This window comes from Scyliorhinus torazame, chromosome 9, assembly GCF_047496885.1.
Source record: "Scyliorhinus torazame isolate Kashiwa2021f chromosome 9, sScyTor2.1, whole genome shotgun sequence".
NCBI classification, from domain to species: Eukaryota; Metazoa; Chordata; class Chondrichthyes; order Carcharhiniformes; family Scyliorhinidae; genus Scyliorhinus; species Scyliorhinus torazame.
The window spans coordinates 240,888,917-240,913,413 of NC_092715.1; the positions used below are offsets into that span (position 1 = coordinate 240,888,917).

At 48.1% G+C, this 24,497-nt stretch overlaps 1 protein-coding gene across 27 annotated transcripts in view; it reads left to right on the forward strand.

Moving 5' to 3' along the window:
- Positions 1-24,497, forward strand: part of LOC140429768 (receptor-type tyrosine-protein phosphatase delta-like) — a 3,491,723-nt gene that overhangs the window by 3,289,703 nt on the left and 177,523 nt on the right. For 15 of the 27 annotated variants that reach the window (XM_072517184.1, XM_072517191.1, XM_072517199.1 and 12 more), the window contains 2 exons: positions 3,888-4,475; positions 4,841-4,941. In XM_072517184.1, coding sequence (XP_072373285.1) covers positions 3,888-4,475; positions 4,841-4,941 — 689 coding nt within the window. The remainder of the gene's footprint in view (positions 1-3,887; positions 4,476-4,840; positions 4,942-24,497) is intronic. The other 12 variants (XM_072517188.1, XM_072517190.1, XM_072517193.1 and 9 more) reach the window with 3 other exon arrangements.

A 24,497-nucleotide genomic window follows, 5' to 3' on the forward strand; every position in this document is an offset into this window, starting at 1 on the left:
GTGGGAAATTGGAAATCCCATGGTTTGGATGTATAACTAACTAACAAGGGAAAGCAGATCTGATAACACAATAATTAAAGTGTAATTCCCAATCCAAGCTACTCAAGCGTTGTGTCCAATCCCCAAAACTTTGTAGCTGTTTTTTTAAAAACATTTAAAACTTAGAGGTTGGTCACAAACATGAACCACCTGTATCAGTTGTCAGGATCCACAGATCAGTCATTCAAAATCTGAATGCGCAAATGCACTGTTCTGCTCAATTCCTTCCAGCTTTCCACTCAAGAGGAGCTGGATTAACACCCTTGGTAGATACTTGGCTAGCTAAAAGGTGATTAGCAGCAGAGGAGGCATGAAATAGCCATTATTTCAGTCAAAACCCAATTTTAAAACAGTAATCTAAGAGGGGCTCAGCCAGCAGTGAGTGACCTGAAGTAGTTAATGTTTTCACTAACAGCATTTGCAAGATAGCCGGGATGCACTCTCCTCAAGTTAGAAAATTAATCACTCAATTACTTCACTTAATTTCAAAGCACAATTTTTGCTTTTTCACTCGGGACGTTCTGTAAACTAGTGATGATATGCATAGAGGAACAGATCGCACAGCTGGGGGGGAAAAAGAGAACAGTTAACCTTAAAAGTTGTCAATTCAATATTGAAAATGGCTCTCGTAAGCTGCCCCTGTGTAGGTTCCCGCTGGGAATGCCACCACTTTCAAATTTGGCTGCTGAGGGTTTCTGGCTACAGCGGAGCCACTGTGTATCTGATGCATTGTATGTTCTCATCCTGCTTTATGGACCGACAATATTCAGAGTGTGCCAATACAAACAATGTTACAATGCTACATGACAATTGGGGAATGGGTACTCTTGTTGGCGAACTTTGGGCTGGATTCTCCAATGCCGGCATGGGAACTGTGACATTTTACGACGCCAAAATAGACGGTGAACCCTCACCGATCCTGGGATCGGTGCAGGGCTAGTAGCCACACCGGGTAAAACTCTCGGCTCCCACGACAAAAACGGTGGAGAATGGCCAGGTCCTTGACCGCGCATACGCACGGCGACGACCTGCAGCGGTCGCGCTGTAAAACATGGCATTAACCGTGCGCGGGCCCGACCTGCCAAATACTGCCCCCTGGCCACCACCCACCAGTCTCCCCAGCCCTCGCGGAAGGCAGCAGCACGGCTTCAGGCCTACTGCGGCGGCGCTGGACACAGTCCGCAGCCGCCACGCCGGGTTCCCGACCGCTGAGGCCACACGTCCCCCGCTCAGTCGGGAACTCAGTCCATCGGGGGCAAAGCATCGGGGGAGGGCCTTCCGATGACCCGCCAACACCATTCCAGTGACATGCAACACAATGACGCCATTTCAGAGAGGGGGGAGGAGAATAGAAAACCGCCGTCAAACCGGTGCCGGCCCTGATTTGGGCGTCGGAAGTGATTGTCCACCCAATCGCCGATTACGATATCGGCGACGGACAACGGAGAATCCTGCGCTCTGTGTCTGTATTAGAACCGGACAAAGAAATGGAATTGTAGATTTCCAGTTCTTTTGAGGAATTGTGATACCCAATGTATTCTGGGCAGCTAGGACATTTGCAAACAACAACCATGAAGTGCGAACATCAAAAATAATACACATACAAACAGGTTTTTTTTCCTTTCCATGTTGGCCGCTGAATAAAAACTCGGTATTTCTTGTATGTTGCTGAGCGGAGCCAATCTTTCCTATGATGTAGATAGCTGAGAGATGGGAGGAGGGCTGTCTAGAGGAAGGAGGAAAGAATAATCATTTTAAGTACATGCATTTTGAGTGAACACTGAAAACGCACCGTCATGGCCCATGTTACAATGTAACTAATCAGGAATCAGAGGTTTTGGGACAAGTAGGTTTCCGAGAATCTTAAGAAAGTTTAAAAAATGCTAAGTAATTAGCAATGCAAGTTTTATAACCGAGAAATTATTATTGGCGTTATTAGTAAATGAATACTTACTTTTCCGTTAATTAGTGCTGGGGAATTCTTATATTATGTCAAAGTTGGTACATAATTGGTTATAACACCAATCTGTAGAAGATAATTTATGCTGGTTATGTGATTTTGCTTCAGATATACTGTTTTGCAGTTATTGATGAAACTTAAATCTGATAGCTGTTCACATAACAGAGAGGAACAGGAGTTGACCATTCTGCCCTTGGAATCGATCTAATTTCCACTACTCTGTCTCCACGTCCCTTAATTTACTTAGTATCCAAAAATCTATTGATGCCTGTCTTGAATTTGTTCGAGCAAAGAACAGTATTGCATTTGCCAAGACATTGGTGGACCCCTTGAAACTTTCTTGTGGACCTTTGGGGTCCTGGACCTTCGGTTGAGCACGCCTGCACTAAATGATTCCTGAGATGAGAGGAGTATCCTAAATGGAGCAATTGAGTAGACTGAGCCTTTATACCATAGCGTTTAGATTTAGACTTAGAGGCTTTCCCATGTCTAATGGCACAAGAGGCAGAATGCTAATGTCTGTTTCCATCGCCAGAGGTATAGCTTGATGGGCACCACTCCACATCAAGCACAATTGAATTACCATATGCTGCAGGCGAACAGAAAGGATTTACAGGTTGATAATCAACCTGCTTGGCTGTGTTATGAACACACCTTCCTTGGCCATCGAATCCTGGGGTGGGAGTCAAACCTGGAGCGTCTGGTTCGGAGGCAGGGACACTACCCATTGCGCCACAAGACCGCCTTCCTTGCAGTTTAAAAACAGAGGACTTGGCAGGATGGACGCTTGGAGAATGTATACCCTGGCTGGGAAATTGAAAATCAGAGATCAGTCTCAGAATGAGGGGACTGAGATGCAGGACTTAGATGAGGATTAATTTTTTCACGCAAATGGTTTTTGCGCCTTTGGGACTCTCCACCCAACAAAGCTACTAAATGCTCAGTCTGTGACTATATTCAAAGATAGTGATTGATAGATTTCGAACACTGAGCAAATGAAGGGTTAAGGTATAGGGCGCGATTTTCTGGCAGTTCACGCTGGCGGAATGTTACGGTCCTGCTGATGGCGCACCCCCGTCGCGGGTTTCTCAGTGGCGGGGTGTGTGTGCGTTCATCGAGAAACCCTGTTGAAAATGGTGAGGCCAGAATATCCAGCCACTACTGATCAGCTGCCCTCAGCCATTGCAGAACACGCCATGAACGGAGAGAAAAACCCACCCACAGTCTCAAAGCTCAGGTTGAGGTGAAAAATAAGCATCATCTTATTGAATGGCTGGTTGAATGATCCACTGCTACCCCTCTTTCTGGCGTGAACAACTACCAAATGTAAGATGCAGTCAGACAATAGCTAAATATCAAACACTGCATTCCAGGCCATTCCATGAACTAATCCATGAACTAATCACAAGCAGTAGCCCTTCTAGCAATGCCAGTAAATTGTAATTTTGTCTTAAAAATTTAAATTATATTCTGAACTATTGGAACATTTCTTTTGGTTTGGTAGTTGTAAACCCTTCAACCTAATTGGAACCTCCTGACTTATTAGTTGCTGGGTTTTTTATGTCAATTCTGGTCTAAGAAGGTAATATCACATGGTTTGTAAAACCATTTTGTCACATATTTTGGATAATTGTCTTAATCTTATTTACAGGGGGGGGGGGGCACTGCAAGAGAACCCCAAAGGTCATAGAATTCCGGCCAGTTTGTGTTGGGGGTCCGGGGGTGGGGGGGGGGGGGGTAGCCTTCAGGGCTTTCAGGTTTTTGTAAGTGATGCCTTACTCATTTTTGAATTGATAACTAATTGCGATAAATCTATCTTTCATGCACATAAATCTTACGGGAATATTAAGGTAAGAATTCTAATTCATGTCTTACTTTGTTGTTACAGTTCCTGGGAAACCCAGGCTTCTAGTTAGTCATACACAGATGAACACTGCGCTTATTCAGTGGCACCCTCCTGTAGAAACCTTCGGACCCGTCCTGGGTTATCGTTTAAAATTTGGACGCAAAGACTCTGAAGTGCTGACGACGTTGGAATTTTCAGAGAGGGACGACCATTACACAGCTATGGACATTCACAAAGGCACCTCCTACGTCTTCAAGCTCTCCTCAAAAAATAAAGTTGGCTTTGGGGAAGAAATTGTGAAAGAAATCACAATCCCGGAAGAACGGCCGAGCGGATTTCCCCAAAACTCGCGTGCTGGGAGCTCCACAGCTTCGACTATTCAGCTGAGCTGGCATCCACCGGTCTTGGCAGAACGGAATGGTTTTATCATGAAATATAATGTATTATACAGAGATATCAACAGTCCAAACAATCGAATAGAGCTCTCTGTTTTTTCTCCTGAGACGAGTTTGAAGCTCACCAACCTAAAACCAGACACCACTTATGATATCAAAGTGAGAGCTCATACAAGTAAAGGCCCTGGTCCATATAGCCCTAGTGTTCAATTCCGGACACTGCCACTGGATCCAGGTAGGATTTGTCTATTTGTGTGCTCCTAGATACAGGTGGGTGACAATATTAGGGAGTTGGGTCACAAGATTATACAATAGATCACACTGCTTTCTGCCAACTTGAAAGGTAATGTTCTTGAGTCTTAATATACTTTGGGGTCTTCTGAGCTCAAGCACATGCATACCCGTTGAGACTGCATAAACCTCACAAAGGTAAGTTTTAGGCACTAAGATTTACAGAGATTTAGGCTGGCAACAGGTTCTTCGAAATGGAGGCAGGAGAGGTGATTTATACGTACTTGAAACTGGCAAGAGCACTGATACGGGTCCAAGCAGAAAGTCGGACCAGTCCCATCTAAATTGTCGCTCTCCTTACTCTTTCAGCAGTGTTTGCAAAAAATTTTCATGTTAAAGCTGTTATGAAGACATCGGTTTTGTTAACGTGGGAGATTCCTGAGAATTACAACACTGCCATCCCTTTCAAGGTGAGTTATTTTGCCTCCGCTGTAAATGTTTCCTGTGACACTGCTTATGTTTGATTATGTGGAGGGACAGATGAGTTTTAAATTTGCCACTCGCATTTCTTTATCATAGAAATGACCATCGTGGATGTCATTCTAGAAATGCTTGACCGCACCAAATTCCACTGACTGTTGTTCTAACATAAACGTTGATCCACTTATTTTAAATTTACTTTCTTGACTGATGGTAATTTAAACCCTTTAAATTACTGATGGTAATTTAAATCTTGCATGGAACCATAGAATTCCAACAGTGCAGGAGGAGGCCATTTGGCCCATCGAGTCTGCACCGATCCTCCGAAAGAACACTGTGCTGCGGCCCACTCCCCACCCTATCCCACCTAACCTGCACACCCTTGGACACTCAGGGGCAATTTATCATGTCCAATCCACCTAACCTTCACATCTTTAGACTGTGGGAGGAAACTGGAGCACCCGGAGGAAACCCATGCGGACACGGGGAGAAAGTACAAACTCCGCGCACACAGTGACCCAGGGCCGGAATCAAACCCGAGTCCCTGGCGCTGTGAGGCAGTAGTGTTAACCACTGTGCCGCGGTTTCGGCCAAAGGGTGAGCTTCGGAGAGGGTTGTTTACTTTATATTAGAGTATTCAACAGCTTCAGTAAATACAACGCCATTTTGTTTGTGATTTCACTGAAGAGTGTTATCATTGAAGGTGAGCCAGGTACAACTTGACCTAGCTACAAACAGATGAGGAAAGTCCACACATAGCAAAAGGAGAGCTTGAGCAATTTGTTTAAATGCCTGTTCCTTTTTAATTTTTCTGCACTAATGTGCACACGTGATAATCTAAAGCGACCGACATGCGCAAGGCCAGCCTGGGAACTTGGTTGCTGCAAGGCTGCTTACAATAGGGAGAACACTGAGGGGGGTGGCGGGGGGGTTAGTGTTGAGGGATGATGGAAACTGCTAGAAATTACAGAAACCTAATGAAAAAAGAATCAGGAAAATAGAATTGGATTTAATGTTCACTACATGGGTCCAATCCACCAGATGGAGAACTAGTGCAAAAGATTCATCACTTCCACGTTGGAGCCGACCAAAATAAGTGCATGTCAGGCACTGAACTTGCCGACATCAGGCATTCCCCAGGATTTTGGACCCCGCTGGAGGAAATTCCACCCTCTGGGAGCCGCTAGCCAGTCTAGGGCTGTACCTCTCCATTTCAGCAGCGCTACCCAGCTCGGTAGCTATTGCCTTGCCGTAGGAAGAGTTTCTTTCAATATGTAAAAGGTAAGAGAGAGGCAGAAATAGACACTGGAGCATTGGAAAATGTGGCTGGAGAAGTAATAATAGGAAACAAAGAAATGGCAGACGAACTGAATAGTTACTTTGCATCAATCTTCACGGTGGAAGACACCAGTGGGATGCCAGAGCTCCAGGAGAATCAGGGGGCAGAGGTGAGTGCAGTGGCCATCACTAAGGAGCAGGTTCTGGGGAAACTGAAAGGTCTGAAGGTGGATAAGTCACCTGGATCGGATGGACTACACCCCAGGGTCCTAAAAGAGACAGCTGAGGAAATTGTGGAGGCATTGGTGGTGATCTTTCAGGACTCACTGGGGTAGGAAGGGCCCCAGAGGACTGAAAAATTATGTAATACCATTGTTTAAGAAGGGAGGGATGCAGAAGACAGGAAATTATAGGCCAGTTAGCCTGACTTTGGTCATTGGTAAGATTTTAGAGTCCGTTATTAAAGATGATATCGCGGAGTACTTGGAAGTGCATGGTAAAATAGAACCGAGTCAGCACGGTTTTGTCAAAGGGAGGTCATGTCTGACAAATGTGTTAGAGTTCTTTGAGGAAGTAACTGGGAAGTTAGACAAAGGGGAACCAGTGGACGTGATTTATTTAGATTTCCAGAAGACCCTTGACAAGGTGCCGCATAGGAGATTGTTAAATACGTTAAGAGCCCATAGTGTTAAGGGGAAGATTGTGGCATGGATAGAGGATTGGCTGACTGGCAGAAGGCAGAGAGTGGGGATAAAGGGGTCTTTTTCAGGATGGCAGCCGGTGACTAGTGGTGTGCCTCAGGGGTCTGTGCTGGGACCACAACCTTTCACAATATAAATTAATGATTTGGAAGAAGGTACTGAAGGCACTGTTGCTAAGTTTGCAGATGATACAAAGATCTGTTCAGGGACAGGTAGTATTGAGGAAGCAAGGGGGCTGCAGAAGGACTTGGACAGGCTGGGAGAGTGGACAATGAAGTGGCAAATGAAATACAATGTGGAAAAGTGTGAGGTTTTGCACTTTGGAAGGAGGAATTTAGGCATAGGCTATTTTCTAAATGTGGAAATACTTCGGAAAGCAGAAGCACAAAGGGACTTGGGAGTCCTTGTTCATGATTCTCTTAATTTAACGTGCCGGTTCAGTCGCAATTAAGAAGGCAAATGCAGTGTCAGCATTCATGGCAAGAGGGTTAGAATACAAGATCAGGGATGTACTTCTGAGGCTGGATAAGGCTCTGGTCAGACCCCATTTGAGTATTGTGAGCAGTTTTGGGCCCCGTATCTAAGGAAGGATGTGCTGGCCTTGGAAAGGGTCCAGAGAAGGTTCACAAGAATGATCCCTGGAATGAACAGCTTGTCGTATGAGGAACGGTTGAAGAATCTGGGTTTGTACTCATTGGAGTTTAGAAGGACGAGAGGGGATCTTATTGAAACTTACAGGATACTGCGAGGCCTGAATGGAGTAAATGTGGAGAGGATGTTTCCACTTGTCGGAAAAACTAGAACCAGAGGACACCATCTCAGACTAAAGGGATGATCCCTTAAAACCGAGATGAGGAGGAATTTCTTCAGCCAGAGGATGGTGAAGCTGTGGAACTCTTTGCCGCAGAAGGCTGTGGAGGCTATATCACTGAATGTCGTTAAGACAGAGATAGATAGGTTCTTGATTAATAAGGGGATCAGGGGCAATGGGGCGAAGGCAGGAGAATGGGGATGAGAAAAATATCAGCCATGATTGAATGGCGAATCAGACTCGATGGGCCGAGCGGCCTAATTCAGCTCCTATGTCTTATGGTTATGGTAGGTGCTCCAATGACTTCATCAGGGATATTCATTGGATGGCCTCTGGTGATTGAGGGATGGGTGTGATCACAGTGGGAGCAAGGGGTTTAAAGACAACGGCGGATGGATATTTTTTAGCAGCCCCCACCTTTCCGAAGCTGAGTCTCTTATTTGGGCACAAAGTGCCTGGCAACGAGGAGCCCCCCCCCCCCCCCCCCCCCCCCCCCACCCACCCACCCACCCACCAACCACCACCACCACCCCCGCCCTTCCTGCAAGGCTACTGTAAAACAACAGGGGTTGCTCACTGGCCTTCGGGAAGCATGGGAAAGCAGTACAATGCATTTAGAGCACAATTTAACTAAAAATAAAGTCCGTTCTGGGCAGGAACGGAGGAAGTGCCGGGAACAGCCCCGGTATTGAATGGCACCCTGTTTTTTCTGGGCCCCCGGGATGGAAAGCACGAGGCCTCACTTTAGCGTCATTTCCTGCACTAGGAAATTCAACAAGCGGAGGAAGAGATCGGGACACCATTTAAAAATGGCACCCCGATCTCCCCAGCCCCCCAGCTTGACCCCCAGCCCTCCCCCCAACACCCAACTCACCTGTTGAGGAGACCCCCACCGCATCCCACCTCAGGACACCCCCAGGCCCAATCCCCGGCACGGGGAAAATGCCAGTTTGGCACTTGGCACTGCCGGACTGGCATCCTGACAGTGCCCCTGCCAGCCTGACAGTGCCACCTGTGCACTCTGGCAGTACATGGGTGGCACATGGGTGGCACCGCCAGGGTGCCCAGGTGACACCAGCAGTGCCAGGGTGCCAGCTTGGCCAGAGGCCACCCAAGCGCCTTCGATAGCTTGGGAGGACCCCCCCGCATTTGTGGGGACCAGTACTGATCGGCGCTCAGCTGAGGGCTTTTCGGAGAGACCGAGAGGTGCTGGGTGGCTGTTTAATCTGGCCAGGTGGGTTCTTCAACTTATTTAACCGTGCGAGAATAGGGCCCACCCATTGTGATCTTGGTAGATCTCATGAGGCACCTCCCGGAATTTAGCAGCCGGGTCCTATCCCAATCCCAGCGGGACGCAGACGTAAATCCCACCCTTGATCTCTGAGCCACCACTAAATTCTGATTGGGTCAGGATAAATTATGTCAATTGGTTCATTAGTGAGCTAACTGACATCCCACCATGTGTGGGCGAGTTTCTTGTATCGGCCCATTCCCGCCTCCAACCTAATCACAGGAGGCTTTCCCACCACCAGACGTCTGAAAGAAAGCCTGTTCTCTCTCATGATTAAGTGGGCCTGGCCACCATGTTTCAATCCACAATTATAATCCATCCATAGCGTAGAGGACAAATTAAAGGGATTAATGAAGATATGACGAATGGCCAGAGATTACATAAAGCAGAAAGGTAAAATATATTAAAAACCAAGACATGAAACAATAACTTTTTTTAAACTGCAGAAATGTATGGAAGTATTCAAAGCAAAAGGATGAACTTGATCCACTGACTAAAGTGGAGGATCCAGAAATTGTAGGACTATTGAAATATGGGCTGTATTTTTCCAGAGTGGTGGAAAGGCTGGCAAAATTGGCATGAGAAGGTTTTGGTAAGGTTGCCCAATGTCTTCCCACAGCATTGCCATTTTGGCAGTGGTGGTAAAGCTGGCAGACATACCACTTACTGGGAGCCCAAGTGAGCCACTTAAGCAGTCAATTAAGGGTATTTTCTTGCTTCAGTGGGCATTTTTCCGCATGTGCAGAGGGCTCACCACCACGCAGGGAGACTGCAAAGCTTCTCTGCGAGCTGGGCAGGGGGAGAGTAGGGGGCCTTCTTGTTGGTCATTACATGACCCGACAGCAGCATTGGCCATTCCTGCAACAACCGTACTGTCTGCCTCCACTGACCAGCCTTTTTCAAATTGTATACAGACCTGCTTTCTAACCCAGTATGTAAATAACCCAAGAAAAACAAAATCACTGCTGGGTGTTTCATTGTGCAATGAATTTAACAGAGCGGGGAGCACCTTAATAGTAGCGATTGCAACATAATAATGTGTTCAAGGTTATGATCGTGAGTCACAAGAGTAGGACAAAGATTAATGTAATCGATTGAAAAAGAACAAATCACCAGGAAATGAGGATGTAACTTAAAAGTGCTGGGGCCGCTGCCAGGGGGACACTGCTGGCTGTAGGGGAGGGGGGGGGGGTGCGGGGGCCCTGTCCATAGGTGGATTTTTGTTTCTCTCAGGAATTGAGCCCACTCCACCAGCATGATGTCGTGGGGCCCACCGCAGCTTTTTTTTTTAAGTGTTTGAAAATATGGCGGGAAATTCCGGCAAGGCAGCTGGTGGGCTGACCTCTAATTTTCCCGCTGGAAAAGAAAAAAAGTAAAAGAAAACTTCTGCCCTGGAAGATTATCTTAGGGCTGAAGGGGAGCAAATAAGTGGCAAATTAGCAAAACTAAAAGAAGATAGAATGAAGACCTGGATAATAAGCACCAAAACGTATTTGAGGGTATTATAATAATCTTTATTGTCACAATAGGAAGGAGAAGGCAGAAGCATTAGTTTATTCTTGTAAATGTTGCAGTGAAAAGAGGATAATGACAGACAACTGGGGACAGCTAATGTACAAAATGGAATAAAGTACAAAATCTGGGACCTGTAGACCAGTCAGCTTAATGTCAGTATGAGGAATGGCACTTAGATCATACTAGATGAAATCATAGAAGAGTACCTGCAGACAGGAAACATGTTTACAAATAATTAGCGCGGTTTCTGAAAGGATAAGTTATGCTTAACCAATCTGAGAGAGCTCTTTTAAGAGGCAAGCAATAGATGTCATGTACTTTTATTTTTAAAAAACCCAAGATACGCTACCACATATTGATCCCATGGCAAAGGACATATGAAGTTGGGGGGCCATCAACTGTATGGATAGAAAACTTTGAATAGTAGAAACTTGAGAAGTGGATTTTCATGGAATCAGGGAGACTTCAGGGACCTTTAAAATGGCAGGCAGGACTAGGATGCGGAATTCTCACCCCCTTTTGCAACAAATCCCATTTTTGTTATCGGGGAAGGGGTGAGATGTGAATCACATAGGAGGGAAACACAAACTCAGCAGGGTCATTCAAACTTAGTGCTGAGTTTAAACAGATCTCATTTTGTCTGTTCCAAGGGCCCTATCCGTAATGGAATAGACGTAAACTTTCTTGAAGGGCAGATAGGTCTATTTAAATATCATGATATTACGTTTTTTTCAATCCCTCACTCTTTAAACATGAACAACAGTCTTAAGCCAGATAAGATAGTTAAAAAATAATCTCTCGCTAGACCGCTTTGATTAACAGGCCATCTGTTGTAGGATAGAACAAAATACCATCTGTTCATGCAACTTCAATGGAGGTCTTTGTTGACTTTTCCCAAGGGTTATTATTAAGTCATTACAAATATACAAATACTCAGCTGAGTTTCAAAACCACCGAGTTATTTCAGTGGGGTTTCCTAGTTCACATTGATTGACAGTTTAAGAGGCGTCTAAAGGTTCAGCTGTCTTTGAATAGGTTTCATGAAAGATAGCTTTTTCACAATCAAATGTATTTTATTGAGAGCTGTGTTAGATTGTTAGTGTAGAAGTGGTTCCGAGGTGTGCCCATAGTGGAATTGGGTGAGTGGCTATGGAAGTGGCATTGGAGTATTAGGGAGCAAAGGGGTGGGTAGGATGCATGAATTGGAATGGACATGGCATCATAGAATTTACAGTGCAGAAGGGGGCCATTTTGCCCATTATGTCTGCACCGGCCCCTGGAAAGAGCACCGTACCCAAACCCACATCTCCACCCTGTCCCAGTAACCCCACCTAACCTTTTTTTGGACATTAAGTGAAATTTAGCATGACCAACCCACCTAACCTGCACATCTTTGGACTGTATCAACCCACGCAGACATGGGGAAAAGTGCAGACTCTGCACAGACAGTGACACAATTTTGGATGAGGGTAGTAAGGGGGTGTGAGTTTTGAGGGATAGAGAGGCTCACAACTTCTGGAAAATCTGGGACAATGTCCCAGAGAACAAGGTGGGCCTTCGAACTCAGGCCGCCTTGGCACTCTGAGAGCTGCTGGCCATTCAGGGGCCAGCAGCCATCCAGTTTGGGCTGTGCCATTAGAAGCAGTGGCCATTGCTGGCAATGCAGTAGGCCCAGGCTAAAGATTGTTCCTGCTGTTTTGGAGGAAATGTAGGTGAGCCGTGATTGCCAGGGCAGTCAGAGGCTTCGGTGAGGTGAGATGAGGGATTGGGGTTAGTTTTTAGGGTGGTGGGTGTCTTCACGCATGGGTGGCCCTCCATTGGCCACAGACTGTCCAAATAGAAGGGGACACACCGCCACCACCTGGCTGCAGGCATACCCACCAGGGTTCCTGTTGAATTTCCCATCAGATGTAGCTCCTGCCCAGTGGCAGCAGGATGAGGCCCTTAAGTGGTCACTTAAGGACCTTGGTCGGCCTTTGGCAAGAGCCTCTATTGCCTCTACAAAGTAATTAAGTTCAACAAAAGACTGTTCCAGTTCTATTTTTAAAATTTTAATAACATTTTTATTGAATAAAGAATGCAGCTCCTTCCAATTGGATATTACTCCCCGCTCACCGATCAATGGAGGAGGGAAGGATTAGCTGCCGTTGTGTGTGGATTCACAATAGTCAGAACCTGGTACAAACAAAACTATGGTGTTCAGCGTTATGTGTTAAAAGTTGCTTTACAGTTCAAATAAACTTACAGTTTAATTTGTAAAAGGACAGTTTGGAAATGGAATTCCTGTTCTTGCTACCAGTTACCAACAAAGCCATTGTGAGTACATATTGGACAATTGAGTTTTGTACTCCTGCCAATCAACCAAAGGAATTCAATCCCTTAAGTGTTCTCTCTGCAGCTGAAACGCACGCCTGTCTGTATTGTACTCCAGTTATGCTGGTGCTTAACCAAATACTTTTGCTCCCTTGTACAATCATTTTTTACCCTGGGGAAATTTTATATCGCCTGGCCCTTTTCCTTTTCCGTGCTGCATACAAGAACATAAGGGTATTCATCCAATACAACTCAGCCTCACACTTCCATTCATTGTGAACACCATTTTCATTACTTTTGGCTTTGCACCAAGCCTGTATTACCTGGTAACTTATAAATATCCTTTCTGAATGATTCAACGCTCAACATTCACTGTGCAAAGTGACAGTCTGCTCAGTCCACTTAACTGAGTTCAAGCTCTGACTCGAGCTGCACTTGGCTTGGACATTAACAGTTTATGATAATGTCTTTAGATTCTTCTCTCTTCCTCCTTCAAACAAAACAGTAACCAGTCGATTGCTGTCATGATTTTAAATGCCCCCTCCATTTCCTTTTCCTAATGAGAGCAGATTGAGTTCTTTTAGTTCCTTTGCAATTTTATGAACTCAGGCCTAGAATTGTCCTTGATTTCTTTTGAATTCTTTTTACTGCCGCTGACATTTTACGTGTGCGCCGATCACAATCAGTTACAATACAACCTTATTCGACTGACGTTTTTATGCACTGATCGTATCACCTCCTCAGATTGAAGACATTTTTATGTTAGAGCTCCGTGTGGTCCAGGCCGGAGTGAGCAGCGGCAAAACAACTTTCTTGGGTCATTCCTTCCTTTCATTTACGTCTGCCATTGGCCTCCCGATGCCTATGTTGGAGGGGGTTTCCCTGTTTATGTAAGAAATCTACAGGGTACCACCATATAATAAGATAGCCATACTGCTGACCCTTCTGTGCTGTTTCAAGCTGCTGTACATCAGTAGGATCGATGCGCATCCACGCGTTGACTTATATTGCATATCGGCATTGTGTGGATATTGAAGTTGAGCTGCCTCTATATGTCTACGAGCCTTTGTCACAAACACTGTTTTGTGTCACCACATGCATCTTGCCACACTAAACCAGCTCAACCTGTTTTGCAGGCTAGTGGCAGTGAGAGATCCATGAGTGGCTGGGTGGACGTTAGTCTGCTTTTCCCTACGGGTCACAACCATAGGGTCAAGATCCATGTGCCTTCAGGCAGGAAAACTCTAATAAAGTTACAGAAATCATTGAATCCTAGAATACCTTCAGTGCAGAAGGAGGCCATTTGGCCCATCGAGCCTGCACCGACCCTCTGAAAGAACACCCCACCTAGGCCCACTCCCCGCAACCCTGCCAGCCCAATTAACCGTTGGACACTAAGGAGCAATCTAGCATGGTCAATCCATATAACCTGCACATCAGGGGCTGGTTTAGCACAGGGCTAAATCGCTGGCTTTGAAAGCAGACCAAGGCAGGCCAGCAGCACGGTTCAATACCCGTACCAGCCTCCCCGAACAGGCGCCGGAATGTGGCGACTAGGGGCTTTTCACAGTAACTTCATTTGAAGGCTACTTGTGACAATAAGTGATTTTCATTTCATCTTTGGACTGTGAGACAAAATCGGTGCACCCGGAGGAAACGCAGACACGAGAACGTGCAAAATCCCCACAGAGAGTCACCCAAGGTCGGAGTCAAACGCGGGTCCCTGACCCTGTGAGGCAACAGTTCTAACCACTGTGCCACCATGCTGATCCAACATCTGCATACATACGTTCACTTATACATCATTCCAGCTTGTATATGTTTTCCACAGAAAATAATGACATCTTCAATGTTAAGTTGCAATCACACGCGAGTTTCTTTTCTACTGTACTTTATTCCAGCAACATGCCCTTCAATATATCAATGCTTTCTTCTTATTCATTCACGGGACGTGGGTATGACTGGCAGAGCCAGTCTGCGGGATTCTCTGTCGGTGAGATCCTCCGCTTGGCCAGCAGTGCACCCACGCCCGTGGGTTCCTGACGGAGTGGGGGTGGCCACAATGGGAATCCCCATTGGCCGCTGCGGGAACGGAGAATCCCGCTGCCGGCGAGGGGCGCGCCGCGCCAGAAAACAGGACTGGGGAGACGGAGAATCCCGCTCAGTATTTATTGCCAATCTCTAATTGCCCTTGGCAAGGTGATGCTGAGCCACCATCTAGTAACATATGTTAGAGCTATTTCTCTTTCCAGTTATAATTTCCTTTAGCACTGCATCTCTTATGGACAATCCTGCTTACCCATATGATACGTTTATCCATCCAGATTTGCATTTTTTACCTTCCAGATTGTTGCATAGGTTGGTCACGTAGGTTGCAATTTTCTGGTTTGAGCTGTTGCTGCGGCTAACTATCCCATTTAGTGCTACTAGCTAGTTCATTATGCTGTTACAAATTTCCTTCCTGACCCTTTGAACTAGGCAGAATATTCTTGTCTTATCAGCTGCTAACGGGAAGTCAACTTGTGCAGTGTTTTTTTTTTAAAAAAATTATTCTCTTCCTTTTTCACATTTACTCCCAAATTTACACCCAACAATAAACAATAATCAGAAACGAATGTAATGTCAATCCCCATATCAATAACAACGATCCCATCCTCCCACCAAACCCCCAAACATTAGCCCGCATGTTAACATAAACAAATGACAAAAAGGAATCAGGAATCACCCATAGTCACCATTAACACAGAGAGTCCTTCTCCCCCCAACCCCCCCCCCCCCCTAATGTTCGATGTAATCCAATCCTCGAAAGTGCATAATGAATAATGCCCATGAATTGTAGAACCCCTCCATCCTTCCCCTCAGTTCAAATTTGCCCCTTTCAAGCGTCAAGAATTCCAACAGGTCCCCCCCGCCACACCAGGGCACAGGGTGGACAGGTTGATCTGCACCCTAACAGGATCTGCCTTCGGACGATCCAAGAGGCAAAGGCTACAACATCTGCCTCCGTGCCCGTTTCCAACCTCGGCTGGTCCGACACCCCGAATATGGTCTCCTGAGGGCCCCGGTCCAGTTTCACATGCACCACTTTAGAGATTACCCTAAACACCTCCTTTCAGTAATCCTCCAGCTTTGGACAGGACCAAAACAATGAACGTGGTTTGCTGGGTCCCCCCCGGCAACGTTCACATACATCTTCTACCCCCTCAAAGAGCCGGCTCATCCTCGCCCTTGTAAGGTGTGCTCTATTTACCACCTTCAGCTGCATCAACCCCAACCTCGCACATGTGGTGGAGGCATTCACCCCCCCCGGAGCACCTCATACCAGAACCCCTCCTCCATACCCTCTCCAAACTCTTCCTCCCACTTTGCCTTGATCCCTTCTAACGGTGCCTTCCCCTCCTCCAAAATAGCCCCGTAAACCGCCGATACTACCCACTCCTCCAGTCCCCCTGTCGTCAGCACCTCCTCCAGCAATGTGGAAGCCAGCTCTACTGGGAATCCCTGTATCTACTTTCTGGCAAAGTCTTGAACCTGCATGTATCTAAATATTTCCCCCTGCTCCAGCCCATACTTCGCTCTCAGCTCCTTCCATCCCGCAAAATGACCCCCAAGAAACAAATCTTTTCGTGTCCTAATTCCTTTCTCCTCCCAACTCCAGTAATTTCCATCCCACTTCCCTGGCTCAAATATTTGGTTCCCCCGAATCGGCATTTCCCTTGACCCTGCCCCCAATCCGAAGTGCTGTCAAAACTGCCTCCAAATTCTCAATGAAGCTGTTACTACCAGACTCCCTGAGTATCTCCCATTGGGAGTGGCGCTGTCGCTAGCGCCTTCAATCCTGACCCCCTACCCAAACTCTCCTCCATTCTGACCCATTGGGCGTCAACCCCTCTGACCCAGCTCTGTACCTTCTCCACATTCGCCGCCCAGTAATAATACATAGGGTTCGGAAGACCCAAACTCCCTGCCTGCCTTCCTCTCTGTAGCAGCACCTTTTTAATTCTGGCCACCTTCCCTCCCCATATGAACGAAGTAACCATCCCTTCAATCTCTTTAAAAAATGCCTTTGGCAGGAAAATCGGCAGGCATTGAAAAATAAACAGGAATCAAGGCAGCGCATTCATTTCAACCGCCTGTACCCGACCTGCCAGTGACAGAGGGAGACCACCCCACCTTGCCAGATCAGCTTTCACCCTCCCCACCAAACTAGAAATGTTGTACCTACGGAGCCCCCCCCCCCCCCGCAATCTCGAGCAACCTGCACCCCCAGGTATCTAAAATGAGTCCCTGACGTACGGAATGGCAACTCCCCCCACCCCTGCCCCACCCCTGGCTGAGACACCACAAAATATTCACTCTTGTCGAGATTTAATTTGTACCCTGAGAAAGACTCAAACACCCGAAGCAGCTCCAGTATTCCCCCTATTGACACACTTGGTTCCAACACGTATGATGACAAGTCATCGGCATATAAGGACACCCTATGCTCAATTCCCCCCCACCCGCACTATCCCTTTCCGTACCCCCAAACTTCTTAATGCGATGGACAATGGCTCAATCGCGAGTGCAAACAGCAGGGGGAGCATAGGACATCCCTGTCTAGTCCCACGGTGGAAAGGAAAGTATTCTGAGCTGATGGTATTTGTGCGGACACTGACCCTTGGCTCCTTGTATAATAGCTTTACCCAGTCCACAAATCTGGGTCCAATTCCAAACCGCTCTAGAACTGCCATCAACTATCCCCATTCTACCCGGTCAAATGCGTTCTCGGCGTCCAGTGCCACAACCACCTGTTTCCTTCCACTCCGCCAGTACCATGACCAATTTCAATACACTCCTAATGTTCGAAAAGAGCTGCCTCCCTTTCACAAACCCCGTCTGATCTTCACCTATTACCTTCGGGAATCACTCCTCTGGCCTACCTGCCAGGAAGTTCGCCAATAACTTTGCTTCTACGTTTAAAAGTGATATGGGCCGATACGACCCACACTCCGTCGGATCCTTATCTTTCTTAAGTAACAGGGAAATTGATGCCTGCCCCAAAGTTTGTGGTAACACCCCCTTCCCTATCGCCTCCTCAAACATCCCCACCATCAGCTTATTTTTGACTTTTTTATCATATTCCACCAGAAACCCATCCGGCCCTGCCACCTTCCCTGACTGCATCCTTCCTATCGCATCTTTTATCTCCTGCTCCACTATTGCCCCCTCTAATGTAGCCCTGTCCCTCTCCCCTAACCTCGGGTACTCCAGCCCATCTAGAAATTCCTGCATCTCCCGGCCTCCCCCAGGTGGGTCTGACCTGTACAACCTCTCATAGAATTCCTTAAAGACCTTGTTAATCTGATCTGGAGCTACCACCAACTTCCCTGCCCTGTCCCACACCTGGACAATTTCCCGTGCCGCAGCCTCCCTACGGAGCTGACCCGCCAACATATGGCCCGCCTTCTCTCCATGCTCGGAAACTGCCCCCCTTGCTCGTCTCAATTGGCGTACCGCTTTCCTGGTAGATAGTCAGTCAAAGCTTGCCTGGGTTTCCTTCCTCTTTTCCAACTGCGCTGGCCCTATCTTCTGCATACCTCCTGTCTACCTCCAGCATCTCATCTATTACCCTCTGGCGTTCCAACCTCTCCTCTTTGTCTATCCTAGCCTTGAACCAGACCACCTCACCCCTCACTACCGCCTTTAAAGCCTCCCAGAAACCGCCTTTGACACCTCACCCTTGCAGTTAAAACCTATATATTCTTCGATTACTTTTTCAATTTTGTCACAGAACCATCGGTCCCCAACAGTCCCGCATCTAACTTCCATCCTGGTCTCTGTATCTTCTCCTTCTCCAGTACCATATCCACCCAATGCGGAGCATGATCTGATATTGCAATTGCCGAATACCCCAACCCTTTAATCCCAGCCAGCAGCGCCTTCCCCACCATGAAAAAGTTAATCCGCGAGTACACCTTATGGACCACTGAGAAAAACGAGTACTCACGTTCCCTCGGGTGCAGAAACCTCCAAGGGTCCACCCCTCCCATTTCCACCATTAGCCCAGCGGGTGCCTTCGCCCCCCCTGACGGGACGAGCGAGGGCGACCGTGACCTGTCCAATTTTGGCTCCTGCACCAAGTTCCAGACGCCCCCACTACCAGTTTGTGTGTGTCCAAGTCGGGGATGGCCCCTTACACCTTCGCGAATCCCACATCGTCCCAATTGTGACGATATACACTAACCAGCGCCACTAGCGTCCCCTCCAGCGCCGCTGTCACAATCACATACCTACCCCCCTGATCTGCAACCACCTTCTCCACCTGGAACCGCACCCTTTTGCTGACCATTGCCGCTACCCCTCGAGCTCTTCTGTTAAACCCAGAATGAAACACCTGACTAACCCAGCCCTTTTTAAGTCTCACTTGGTCCTTCACCCTCAGGTGAATCTCCTGCAGCATTGCTACATCGGCATTCAAACTTTTAAGATACGCAAGCACCCTTGACCTCTTGACTGGGCCTCCCAGCCCCTTCACTTTCCACGTGACTATCCTAACTGGGGGTCCCCCCCCCCCTTCTTATCTACCATCATACCACCGGGCCCTGCCCCATGAGCCTGACCCGTCCCTTTCCATTATTAGCATCGAACCCCCTCCCAGAATTCCCCCCCCTGCACTTCCCCTCGAAACATTCTCACCCAGTATCGATCCCTTTATGTGGTATTTATGGAAGCAGATAATTACTGCTCTCAGCGGATCATTGACTTTGGGTTTCGGCCTTAACGACCGATGAGCTTGGTTCAGTTCATACCGGGAGGGGTCTTCACTCCATCAACTCCGCCAGTCTCTTAGCAAAGCACTCAGTTGGCCTTGGGACCTCTGCCCCTTCAGGCAAGCCCACAATTCTCAGATTCTGCCGCCACAAGCTGTTTTCCAAGTCCTCAAGCTTTGCTCGGAGTCCTCTGTTGACCTCCACCACCCTCTGTAGTTCATCTTCCATCGAGGTGAGCTGGTCACTGTGCTGCAACATGGCCTCCTCCACTTCCTTCATCTTTTCTTTTTTTTTATTAAATATTTTATTGAAAATTTTTGGTCAACCAACACAGTACATTGTGCATCCTTTACACAATATTATAACAACACAAATAACAATGACCTATTTTATAAACAAAAAATGAATAAATAATAAATAACAAAAATGAAAACTAGCCCTAATTGGCAACTGCCTTGTCACAAGTAACACTCTCCAAAAATATAATTTAACAGTCCAATATATAATTATCTGTAGCAACGACCTATACATACTATACAGTATATATTAACAACCCTGAGAGTCCTTCTGGTTCCTCCTCCTCCTCCTCCCCCCCCCCCCCGATCCTGGGCTGCTGCTGCTGCCTTCTTTTTCCCATTCCGTCTATCTTTCTGCGAGGTATTCGACGAACGGTTGCCACCGCCTGGTGAACCCTTGAGCCGACCCCCTTAGGACGAACTTAATCCGCTCTAGCTTTATAAACCCCGCCATGTCATTTATCCAGGTCTCCACCCCCGGGGGCTTGGCTTCTTTCCACATTAGCAATATCCTGCGCCGGGCTACTAGGGACGCAAAGGCCAAAACATCGGCCTCTCTCGCCTCCTGCACTCCCGGCTCTTGTGCAACCCCAAATATAGCCAACCCCCAGCTTGGTTCGACCCGGACCCCTACTACTTTTGAAAGCACCTTTGTCACCCCCATCCAAAACCCCTGTAGTGCCGGGCATGACCAAAACATATGGGTATGATTCGCTGGGCTTCTCGAGCACCTCGCACACCTATCCTCCACCCCAAAAAATTTACTGAGCCGTGCTCCAGTCATATGTGCCCTGTGTAATACCTTAAACTGAATCAGGCTTAGCCTGGCACACGAGGACGACGAGTTTACCCTGCTTAGGGCATCTGCCCACAGCCCCTCCTCGATCTCCTCCCCCAGCTCTTCTTCCCATTTCCCTTTTAGTTCATCTACCATTGTCTCCCCTTCGTCCCTCATTTCCCTATATATATCTGACACCTTACCATCCCCCACCCATGTCTTTGAGATCACTCTGTCCTGCACCTCTTGTGTCGGGAGCTGCGGGAATTCCCTCACCTGTTGCCTCGCAAAAGCCCTCAGTTGCATATACCTGAATGCATTCCCTTGGGGCAACCCATATTTCTCGGTCAGCGCTCCCAGACTCGCGAACTTCCCATCCACAAACAGATCTTTCAGTTGCGTTATTCCTGCTCTTTGCCACATTCCATATCCCCCATCCATTCCCCCCGGGGCAAACCTATGGTTGTTTCTTATCGGGGACCCCCCCCCCAAGGCTCCAGTCTTTCCCCTATGCCGTCTCCACTGTCCCCAAATCTTCAGTGTAGCCACCACCACCGGGCTTGTGGTGTAGTTCCTCGGTGAGAACGGCAATGGGGCTGTCACCATAGCCTGTAGGCTAGTCCCCCTACAGGACGCCCTCTCTAATCTCTTCCACGCCGCTCCCTCCTCCTCTCCCATCCACTTACTCACCATTGAAATATTAGCGGCCCAATAATACTCACTTAGGCTCGGTAGGGCCAGCCCCCCCCCCTATCCCTGCTACGCTGTAAGAATCCCTTCCTCACTCTCGGGGTCTTCCCGGCCCACACAAAACCCATGATGCTCTTTTCAATCCTTTCAAAAAAAGCCTTCGTAATCACCACCGGGAGGCACTGAAACACAAAGAGGAATCTCGGGAGGACCACCATCTTAACCGCCTGCACCCTCCCTGCCATTGACAGGGATACCATATCCCATCTCTTGAAATCCTCCTCCATCTGTTCCACCAACCGCGTTAAATTTAACATATGCAATGTGCCCCAATTCTTAGCTATCTGGATCCCCAGGTAACGAAAGTCCCTTGTTACCTTCCTCAACGGTAGGTCCTCTATTTCTCTACTCTGCTCCCCTGGATGCACCACAAACAACTCACTTTTCCCCATGTTCAATTTATACCCTGAAAAATCCCCAAACTCCCCAAGTATCCGCATTATTTCTGGCATCCCCTCCGCCGGGTCCGCCACGTATAGTAGCAAATCGTCCGCATACAAAGATACCCGGTGCTCTTCTCCTCCCCTAAGTACTCCCCTCCACTTCTTGGAACCCCTCAACGCTATCGCCAGGGGCTCAATCGCCAGTGCAAACAATAATGGGGACAGAGGGCATCCCTGCCTTGTCCCTCTATGGAGCCGAAAATATGCAGATCCCCGTCCATTCGTGACCACGCTCGCCACTGGGGCCCTATACAACAGCTGCACCCATCTAACATACCCCTCTCCAAAACCAAATCTCCTCAACACCTCCCACAAATAATCCCACTCCACTCTATCAAATGCTTTCTCGGCATCCATCGCCACTACTATCTCCGTTTCTCCCTCTGGTGGGGCCATCATCATTACCCCTAACAACCTCCGTATATTCGTGTTCAGCTGTCTCCCCTTCACAAACCCAGTTTGGTCCTCGTGGACCACCCCCGGGACACATTCCTCTATTCTCATTGCCATTACCTTGGCCAGGACCTTGGCATCTACATTTAGGAGGGAAATAGGTCTATAGGACCCGCATTGTAGCGGGTCCTTTTCCTTCTTTAAGAGAAGCGATATCGTTGCTTCAGACATAGTCGGGGGCAGTTGTCCCCTTTCCTTTGCCTCATTAAAGGTCCTCGTCAGTACCGGGGCGAGCAAGTCCACATATTTTCTATAGAATTCGACTGGGAATCCATCCGGTCCCGGGGCCTTTCCCGCCTGCATGCTCCTTATTCCTTTCACCACTTCTTCTACCTCGATCTGTGCTCCCAGTCCCACCCTTTCCTGCTCTTCCACTTTGGGAAATTCCAGCCGATCCAAGAAGCCCATCATTCTCTCCCTCCCATCCGGGGGTTGAGCTTCATATAATTTTTTATAAAATGTCTTGAACACTCCATTCACTCTCTCCGCTCCCCGCTCCATCTCTCCTTCCTCATCCCTCACTCCCCCTATTTCCCTCGCTGCTCCCCTTTTCCTCAATTGGTGTGCCAGCAACCTGCTCGCCTTCTCCCCATATTTGTACTGTAGACCCTGTGCCTTCCTCCATTGTGCCTCTGCAGTGCCTGTAGTCAGCAAGTCAAATTCTACATGTAGCCTTTGCCTTTCCCTGTACAGTCCCTCCTCCGGTGCTTCCGCATATTGTCTGTCCACCCTCAAATGTTCTTGCAGCAACCGCTCCCGTTCCTTACTCTCCTGCTTCCCTTTATGTGCCCTTATTGATATCAGCTCCCCTCTAACCACCGCCTTCAACGCCTCCCAGACCACTCCCACCTGGACCTCCCCATTATCATTGAGTTCCAAGTACTTTTCAATGCACCCCCTCACCCTTAGACACACCCCCTCATCTGCCATTAGTCCCATGTCCATTCTCCAGGGTGGGCGCCCTCCTGTTTCCCCCCCTATCTCCAAGTCCACCCAGTGTGGAGCGTGATCCGAAATGGCTATAGCCGTATACTCCGTTCCCCTCACCTTCGGGATCAATGCCCTACCCAGCACAAAAAAGTCTATTCGCGAGTAGACTTTATGGACATAGGAGAAAAACGAGAACTCCTTACTCCTAGGTCTGCTAAATCTCCACGGGTCTACACCTCCCATCTGCTCCATAAAATCTTTAAGTACATTGGCTGCTGCCGGCCTCCTTCCAGTCCTGGACTTCGACCTATCCAGCCCTGGTTCCAACACCGTATTAAAATCTCCCCCCATTATCAGCTTTCCCATCTCTAGGTCCGGAATGCGTCCTAGCATCCGCCTCATAAAATTGGCATCATCCCAGTTCAGGGCATATACGTTTACCAAAACCACCGTCTCCCCCTGTAGTTTGCCACTCACCATCACGTATCTGCCCCCGTTATCCGCCACTATAGTCTTTGCCTCGAACATTACCCGCTTCCCCACTAATATAGCCACCCCCCTGTTTTTCGCATCTAGCCCCGAATGGAACACCTGCCCCACCCATCCTACCCCCACCCATTCCTACCCCCCCCCCCCATGTCGATTAGCCATCACCTTTTTCCAGCTCCTCACCCGGTTCCCACGCAGCTGTATCTCCCCCAGGCGGTGCCCCCCCGCCCATCCTCTCCCATACCAGCTCCCCCCTCTCCCCAGCAGCAGCAACCCAGTAATTCCCCCCTCCCACCCTCCCCCCCCCGGCTAGATCCCCCGCTAGCGTAATTACTCCCCCCATGTTGCTCCCAGAAGTCAGCAAACTCCGGCTGACCTCGGCTTCCCCCCGTGACCTCGGCTCGCACCGTGCGACGCCCCCTCCTTCCTGCTTCTCTATTCCCGCCATGATTATCATAGCGCGGGAACCAAGCCTGCGCTTCTCCCTTGGCCCCGCCCCCAATGGCCAACGCCCCATCTCCTCCCCCTCCCCTCCTCCCCCCATCACCACCTGTGGGAGAGAGAAAAGTTACCACATCGCAGGATTAGTACATAAAACCCCTCTTTGCCCCCCACATTCGCCCCACCACTTTGTTCAAACGTTCTTTTTAATAACCCGCTCATTCCAGTTTTTCTTCCACAATAAAAGTCCACGCTTCATCCGCCGTCTCAAAGTAGTGCTGCCTCTCTCGATATGTGACCCACAG